At 54.0% G+C, this 9134-nt stretch overlaps 1 protein-coding gene across 4 annotated transcripts in view; it reads right to left on the reverse strand.

Annotated features, from left to right (window-relative positions):
- HPCA (hippocalcin) overlaps positions 1 to 8928 on the reverse strand; it is a 163963-nt gene extending 155035 nt beyond the window's left edge. Inside the window, exon 1 of one of the 4 annotated variants that reach the window (XM_069622451.1) lies at positions 8793 to 8928. In XM_069622451.1, coding sequence (XP_069478552.1) covers positions 8793 to 8913 — 121 coding nt within the window. In that variant the 5' untranslated portion in view covers positions 8914 to 8928. Of the gene's footprint in view, positions 1 to 8760 lie in introns of all 4 variants that reach the window. The other 3 variants (XM_069622453.1, XM_069622452.1, XM_069622454.1) reach the window with 3 other exon arrangements.
- Between the last annotated feature and the right edge of the window lie 206 nt (positions 8929 to 9134).

A 9134-nucleotide genomic window follows, 5' to 3' on the forward strand; every position in this document is an offset into this window, starting at 1 on the left:
CTCAGTCCAGACCTAAGGATAAGTTCTCTAATTGAACACCCTTCATGGAGTGCCTTTTAAAAAACAAACAAATCACTTCCTGGTGCATAGACCTATCCAGGGATCAGGTGTGGCGCACAGGCGGAAGTAGTACTACATGTTCCACAAAGCAGCGGCTCCTTCTCTCACAACCTTTCTTAAACACATTGGTACTTGGAATACAATTCCCAAAATTCAGGCTCTGACTTTTCCGTCTCTCACAGTCTTCATAGGTCGCTTTAATGCTTGGACTATACTCCCCAACAGGCAGCGTCAGGTCCACCTCGTGTATCCGTACTTCTAGGGTCTCTCTTCCATTGGGTTGTGACCTTGTACATTTCCTCACTCCCTTTTGGGTGGATTGACAGATCCAAATGTTGCTGGCTTCTCATGGCCCACCGTACTAGTCTACGGATATCAAAACCGGGCCTCTCCAGCTAGAGCAGGGCTTCTCAAGTATCTGCTGGTGGCGTCTTCATTGTACCTTAGTCCTTGGAAACAGGGTCACCTGGACTATCCGCCAAATTCCTTTCACTAGGTCTCAGAACTCCTCCGGCAACCTAGGCTCTATGGTACAGTCTGCCACCTGGGTCCTGTCCCAACAAAGCGTGGGGTCCAGCTTGCAGCACTCTCTAGCCACCTCTTCCCCAACCTTTAGCAGCTAGCACCCCTGTGATGCCTCTCTCAGGTCCACTGAGCTCTTCCCCTTGTGAGATCTCCCCCTCATCCCGATTGGTCCGTAATCCCATGACGTGGCCTTATTCGTCAACTAGTCTATGGATCCTCCTTATTCGCTGTCTGCTCATCCAGTGAAGTAAGAATGTTTTGGGGGAAGATTCTCTCCACACGCTGAATGGCTCCTGCTAGACTACACCGACAGCACTGCGTTCCCTAGGGACGTCCCGTTAGGAGATCCAATCCCACAGGGTTTGCTCTGACTGTTGATTAAATGTCTCCCAATCAGTACAACCTCAATACATACATGACGTTGTATGTTCCCACAGTTGTGGCTCTGCAACTGGAGTCTTCAGTTTGCATTGAGCGCTCCCCATAAGGGGAGTCTGGATCCCAGCCAAAGATGGGCTTAAGAATTTGTGCCGCAAGTTCTAATGGGGTACCAGTGCACAGCGAGTACAAATTACCACCACCAGCGAAGCCTTGTTTGAGAGCAAACCTCCTCAAGCAACTACAATGGAGTGCCTTCTGCCGGGCAAAGGCAAGCAGGCACTTCAATACAACAATGCGCACCCACAACATCCAACAAGAGCAAGCAAGAGCCCCATCGAACCATACGCGCGATGACAATGGGGAAAACCCTCACCAAGGATGGTTTAGCCAGATCCCCAAGCTATATTCAGCAAGGCAATGTGCAGGTCACATACGCAACAAGGAGAAGCATGTGACCTCTGCAAGCGTATAACACAGGAAAGATGCAAGCTCCTGCAGGGTACGAAAGTGCTCTGAAATGGCAAAGATAAGCAAGTGCAAACCCAGGAGTCAAAGATAAGCAAGTGCTAACCCAGCAGGCATGGGTTCAGCAAGTACTAACCCAGCACGCACAGTTTAAGCAAGTGCAAACCCTAGAGAAAGAGGTTAACCCGGCAGGCTAAGATAAACAAGTGCAAACCCAGAAGACAAGGTTCAGCAAGTGCCTGCTGAGTCTCCTGCCCAACAGGTAAGGGTAAGCAAGTGCCAACCCTAGAGAAAGAGGTTAACCCGGCAGGCTAAGATAAACAAGTGCAAACCCAGAAGACAAGGTTCAGCAAGTGCCTGCTGAGTCTCCTGCCCAACAGGTAAGGGTAAGCAAGTGCCAACCCTAGAGAAAGAGGTTAACCCGGCAGGCTAAGATAGGCAAGTGCTAATCTAGCAAGTACGAGTAAGCAGAGGGCAAGTTAAAAGCCAGGAAAGGGTAAGCAATTGCTGCAGACATGCAAGCGAATGCTAGCCCACCAAACAAAGGTAATCAAACCCACTTTCCCCCAAAAGTGTTAACTTTCCAAACCAGGTAAGGCTATGGTAAATCCTCAACATTAAAAAAGGTAAGTGAATGCACCTTACAATGTACATGGGTTAAGGAGGGGCACCCAGCAGGCAGGATGATATACAAGTGACCAAAGCTTCAGACATTGGCCAACTCCAGGCCTCGAGGGCCAGAAACATATCAGATTTTCAGGACATCCCCCAATCAAAACGAAGCTAGCACTACTACCAGACTAGATGCCGCAAGCACCACCACCAGGGCTAGATGAAGCAACAACACTATCAGGATATAATTGAAGGAAGCACAACCAGGCAAGGTGACCAGGTACCACTACCAGACTAGATGAAGTGAGTGAAACCACCAGGCAAGACAATGCAATCAACACCAACAGAAACAATGAAGCAGGTGCCACCACCAGGCTAGATAAAGCGACCAACACCAATAGGCAAAGTGAAGTAGGAACCACTACCAGGCAAAGTGAGGCGAGCAACACCACCAGGCAAGGTGATCGGGCACCACTACCAGGCTAGATGAAGCGAGAAACACCACCAGGCAAGGTGAAGCAAGTGAAACCACCAGGCAAGACAGCGCAGGTGACACCACCAGGCCAGGCGATGCAAGTGAGCAACACGACCAGGAAAGAAGAAGGAGGCTCTGCTACCATGCTAGATGAAGCGAGTAAAAACCACCAGGCAAGACAACGCAGGCGACACCACCAGGCAAGGTGATCTGGCACCACTACTAGGCTAGATGAAGTGAGCAACACCACCAGGCAAGATGAAGTGGGCACCACTACCAGGCAAGGTGAAGCGAGCAACACCACCAAGCAAGGTGATCAGGCACCACTACCAGGCAAGGTGAAGTGAGCAACACCACCAGGCATGATGAAGAGGGCACCGTTACCAGGCAAGATGAAGCGAGCAACACCACCAGGCAAGATGAAGTGGGCACCACTACCAGGCAAGGTGTAGCAAGCAACACCACCAGGCAAGGTGATCGGGCACCACTACCAGGCTAGATGAAGCGAGTGAAACCACCAGGAAAGAGAATGCAGGCGACACCACCAGGAAAGATGATCAGGCACCACTACTAGGCTAGATGAAGCGAGCAACACCACCAGGCACCACTATCAGGCAAGGTGAGATGAGCAACACCACCAGACAAGGTTACCGGGCACCACTACCAGGCAAGGTGAGGCAAGCAACACCACCAGGCAAGGTGACCGGGCACCACTACTAGGCTAGATGAAGCGAGCAACACCACCAGACAAGGTAACCAGGCACCACTACCAGGCAAGGTGAGGCAAGCGACACCACCAGGCAAGGTGACAGGGCACCACTACCAGGCTAGATGAAGCGAGCAGCACCACTAGGCAAAGGTGAAGCAAGCAACACCAACAGGCAAAGGTGAAGCAAGCAACACCAACAGGCAAAGTGAAGCAAGCAACACCAACAGGCAAAGTGAAGCAAGCAACACCAGACAAGATGAAGTGGGTACCACTACGAGGCAAGGTGAAGCCAGCAACACCACCAGGCAAGGTGGAGCGAGCGAGCAACATGACCAGGAAAGAAGAAGGAGGATTCGCTATAGATGAAGCAAGTGACACCACCAGGCAAGACAATGCAACCAATGCCAACAGAAAAATGAAGCGGGTGCCACCACCCGGCAAGTTGAAGTGGGCAACACTACCAGGCAAGGTGAAGCAAGCAACACCACCAAGCAAGATGAAGCAGGCACCACTACCAGGCAAGGTGAAGCGAGCAACACCACCAGGCAAGGTGACCGGGCACCAGTATCAGGCAAGGTGAGATGAGCAACACCACCAGGCAAGGTGGCTGGGCACCACTACCAGGCTAGATGAAGCGAGCAGCACCACCGGGCAAGATGAAGCAAGCAACACCAACAGGCAAGGCACCAGTACCAGGCAAGGTGAAGCAAGCAACACCACCAGACAAGATGAAGTGGGCACCACTACCAGGCAAGGTGAAGCAAGCAACACCACCAGGCAAGGTGAAGCAAGCAACACCAGACAAGATGAAGTGGGTACCACTACCAGGCAAGGTGAAGCCAGCAACACCACCAGGCAAGGTGGAGCAAGCGAGCAACATCACCAGGAAAGAAGAAGGAGGCTTTGCTACCATGCTAGATGAAGCAAGTGACACCACCAGGCAAGACAATGCAACCAACGCCAACGGAAAAATGAAGCGGGTGCCACCACCAGGCAAGGTGAAGTGAGCAACACCACCAGCCAAGTTGAAGTGGGCACCACTACCAGGCAAGGCGAAGCAAGCAACACTACCAAGCAAGATGAAGCGGGCACCACTACCAGGCAAGGTGAAGCGAGCAACACCACCAGGCAAGGTGACCAGGCACCACTACCAGGCAAGGTGAAGCGAGTAACACCACCAAGCAAGATGAAGCGAGCAACACCACCAGGCAAGGTGTAGCAAGCACCACTAAGAGGCTAGATGAAGCGAGCAACAACACCGGGCAAGATGAAGTGGGTACCACCACTAGGCAAGGTGACCGGGCACCACTACTAGGCTAGATGAAGTGAGCAACACCACCAGGCAAAGTGAAGTGAGCAACATCACAACGCACGACAAGGCAGGAGACACCACCAGGCCAGTCAATGCAAGCGAGCAACATGACCAGGAAAGAAGAAGGAGGCTTTGCTACCATGCTAGATGAAGCAAGTGACACTACCAGGCAAGACAATGCAACCAATGCCAACAGAAAAATGAAGCGGGTGCCACCACCAGGCAAGTTGAAGTGGGCAACACTACCAGGCAAGGTGAAGCAAGCAACACCACCAAGCAAGATGAAGCAGGCACCACTACCAGGCAAGGTGAAGCAAGCAACACCACCAGGCAAGGTGACCAGGTACCACTACCAGGCTAGATGAAGTGAGTGAAACCACCAGGCAAGACAATGCAATCAACACCAACAGAAAAAAATGAAGCAGGTTCCACCACCAGGCTAGATAAAGCGACCAACACCAATAGGCAAAGTGAAGTGGGCACCACTACCAGGCAAAGTGAGGCGAGCAACACCACCAGTCAAGGTGATTGGGCACCACTACCAGGCTAGATGAAGCGAGCAACACCACCAGGCAAGGTGAAGCAAGTGAGCAACATGACCAGGAAAGAAGAAGGAGGCTCTGCTACCATGCTAGATGAAGCTAGACACCGCCAGGCAAGACATACAATCAATACCTACAGAAAAAATGAAGTGGGTGCCACCACAGGCTAGATGAAGCAACCAACACCACCACGCAAGGTGAAGTGGGCACCAAGGTGAAGCAAGCAACACCACCAGGCAAGATGAAGTGGGCACCACTACCAGGCAAAGTGAAGCAAGCAACACCACCTGGCAAGGTGATCGGGCACCACTACCAGGCTAGATGAAGCGGGTAAAAACCACCAGGCAAGACAACGCAGGCGACACCACCAGGCAAGGTGATCTGGCACCACTACCAGGCTAGATGAAGTGAGAAACACCACCAGGCAAGATGAAGTGGGCACCACTACCAGGCAAGGTGAAGCGAGCAACTCCACCAAGCAAGATGATCGGGCACCACTACCAGGCAAGGTGAAGTGAGCAACACCACCAGGCATGATGAAGAGGGCACCGCTACCAGGCAAGGGGAAGCGAGCAACACCACCAGGCAAGATGAAGTGGGCACCACTACCAGGCAAGGTGTAGCAAGCAACACCACCAGGCAAGGTGATCGGGCACCACTACCAGGCTAGATGAAGCGAGTGAAACCACCAGGAAAGAGAACGCAGGCGACACCACGAGGAAAGGTGATCAGGCACCACTACTAGGCTAGATGAAGCGAGCAACACCACCAGGCAAGATGAAGCGAGCAACACCACCAGACAAGGTTACCGGGCACCACTACCAGGCAAGGTGAGGTGAGCAACACCACCAGACAAGGTTGCGGGCACCACTACCAGGCAAGGTGAGGCAAGCAACACCACCAGGCAAGGTGACCGGACACCACTACTAGGCTAGATGAAGCGAGCAACACCACCAGACAAGGTAACCGGGCACCACTACCAGGCAAGGTGAGGCGAGCAACATCACCAGGCAAGGTGGCAGGGCACCACTACCAGGCTAGATGAAGCGAGCAGCACCACCGGGCAAGATGAAGCAAGCAACACCACCAGGCCAAGGAGAAGCAAGCAACACCAACAGGCAAGGTGGAGCGAGCAAGCAACATGGCCAGGAAAGAAGAAGGAGGCTCCGCTACCATGCTAGATGAAGCGAGTGACACCACCAGGCAAGACAATGCAATCAACACCAACAGAAAAATGAAGCGGGTGCCACCACCAAGCAAGTTGAAGTGGGTACCACTACCAGGCAAGGTGAAGCAAGCAACACCACCAAGCAAGATGAGGCAGGCACCAATAGCCAGGCAAGGTGAAGCCAGCAACACCACCAGGCAAGGTAACCGGGTACCACTATCAGGCTAGATGAAGCGAGCAGCACCACCGGGCAAGATGAAGCAAGCAACACCACCAGGCCAAGGTGAAGCAAGCAACACCAACAGGCAAGGTTTAGTGGGCACCAGTACCAGGCAAGGTGAAGCAAGCAACACCACCAGACAAGGTGAAGCAAGCAACACCAGACAAGATGAAGTGGGTACCACTACGAGGCAAGGTGAAGCCAGCAACACCACCAGGCAAGGTGGAGCGAGCGAGCAACATGACCAGGAAAGAAGGAGGCTTTGCTACCATGCTAGATGAAGCAAGTGACACCACCAGGCAAGACAATGCAACCAATGCCAACAGAAAAATGAAGCGGGTGCCACCACCAGGCAAGTTGAAGTGGGCAACACTACCAGGCAAGGTGAAGCAAGCAACAACACCAAGCAAGATGAAGCAGGCACCACTACCAGGCAAGGTGAAGTGAGCAACACCACCAGGCAAGGTGGTTGGGCCCCACTACCAGGCTAGATGAAGCGAGCAGCACCACCGGGCAAGATGAAGCAAGCAACACTACCAGGCCAAGGTGTAGCAAACAACACCAACAGGCAAGGTTAAGTGGGCACCAGTACCAGGCAAGGTGAAGCAAGCAACAGCACCAGACAAGATGAAGTGGGCACCACTACCAGACAAGGTGAAGCAAGCAACAGCACCAGGCAAGGTGAAGCAAGCAACACCAGACAAGATGAAGTGGGTACCACTTCGAGGCAAGGTGAAGCCAGCAACACCACCAGGCAAGGTGGAGCAAGCGAGCAACATCACCAGGAAAGAAGAAGGAGGCTTTCCTACCATGCTAGATGAAGCAAGTGACACCACCAGGCAAGACAATGCAACCAACGCCAACAGAAAAATGAAGCGGGTGCCACCACCAGGCAAGGTGAAGCGAGCAACACCACCAGCCAAGTTGAAGTGGGCACCACTACCAGGCAAGGTGAAGCAAGCAACACCACCAAGCAAGATGAAGCGGGCACCAATACCAGGCAAGGTGAAGCGAGCAACACCACCAGGCAAGGTGACCAGGCACCACTACCAGGCAAGATGAAGCGAACAACACCACCAGGCAAGGTGTAGCAAGCACCAATAAGAGGCTAGATGAAGTGAGCAACAACACCGGGCAAGATGAAGTGGGTACCACCACTAGGCAAGGTGACCGGGCACCACTACTAGGCTAGATGAAGTGAGCAACACCACCAGGCAAAGTGAAGTGAGCAACATCACAATGCACGACAAGGCAGGAGACACCACCAGGCCAGTCAATGCAAGTGAGCAACATGACCAGGAAAGAAGGAGGAGGCTCTGTTGCCATGCTGAATGAAGCTAGCGACAACATCAGGCAAGACATACAATCAACACCAACAGGAATAAAATGACGCGGGCACCACTAGCAGGCAAGGTGAAGCGAGCAACACCACCAGGCAAGATGAAGTGGGCACCACTACAGGCAGGATGAAGCGAGCAACACCACCAGGCAAGGTGAAGCGGGCACTACTAGCAGGTAAGGTGAAGCTCGCAACACCTGCAGGCAAGGTGACCGGGCACCACTACCAGGCAAGGTGAAGCAAGCAACACCACCAGACAAGGTGAAGTGGGCACCAATAGCAGGCAAGGTGAAGCGAGCAACACCACCAGGCAAGGTGACCAGGTACCACTACCAGGCTAGATGAAGTGAGTGAAACCATCAGTCAAGACAATGCAATCAACACCAACAGAAAAAATGAAGTGGGCACCACTACCAGGCAAGGTGAAGTGGGCACCACTACAGGCAGGATGAAGCGAGCACCACCACCAGGCAAGGTGACCAGGCACCACTATGAAGCGGTCAAGGCGACACAGGCGTCCTGACCAGGTAAGAGTGAGTGAGTGAGTGCCCCCAGTTTTAGCAGCACCTCCCCACTTTCTGAACTGCTTTGGTCCACCCTTCCTCCCCATGCACCTGGGACATACGCCTCATTTTGTCCCCCGCTACCTCCGTATTAAACTGCCCCAGCACCCCTCCCGCCCCCTCTCCCCCCGCAATACAGGGTACTTTATGGGCATAGCAAGTTAGCTAAAGGTTGCCAAGATAAATGCATGGCTGCATGCATGCCACACTGTCTCCAGTGGAGGTCCTGTGGGCTTCCGTGTTGCACCCGCCGCTGCACCTCCACAGCCAGCCTCCCCATGGGGCCCCTGGTCCCCCCTCCCTCACCAGCCTGTATCTGCGTGCTTGCCCTGTCCCCAAGCCCCTCCCCTCTCCCCAGGTGCTTATTCCCTCCCTGCATGCCCAGGTACCTGCTCCTAGGTGCTCCGACTCCCCCGGGTACCTGCTTCTTGGCGCCCCCGCTGCAGCTCCCCCCTGCCCCGGCTCTGCCCGGGCTCTCTCTCCCCATCCCGGGCAGCAGCGGCTTTACAGCTCCGGGGCTTAGACAGGGCGGCGCATTCCATTCCGCGCAGAGGGGGGCGCCAAGGTCAGGCGCGCACAGGTGCGGCAGCCACCACCCGTGGCAGCCACCGACCGCCCCCCAAAGAGGAAGCCACCGCCGCCCCACTCACAGGCCCCCTGCACCCCCCATCTCCGGCGAGCAGAGGCACAGCCACATGCCAGAAGCCTCCACACGCCCCCCTACTCTGCACGTGGTACAGTCCAGCTCAGGGACAATTACAGG

This window comes from Ambystoma mexicanum, chromosome 11 (assembly GCF_040938575.1).
Source record: "Ambystoma mexicanum isolate Mex_15411 chromosome 11, UKY_AmexF1_1, whole genome shotgun sequence".
NCBI classification, from domain to species: domain Eukaryota; kingdom Metazoa; phylum Chordata; class Amphibia; order Caudata; family Ambystomatidae; genus Ambystoma; species Ambystoma mexicanum.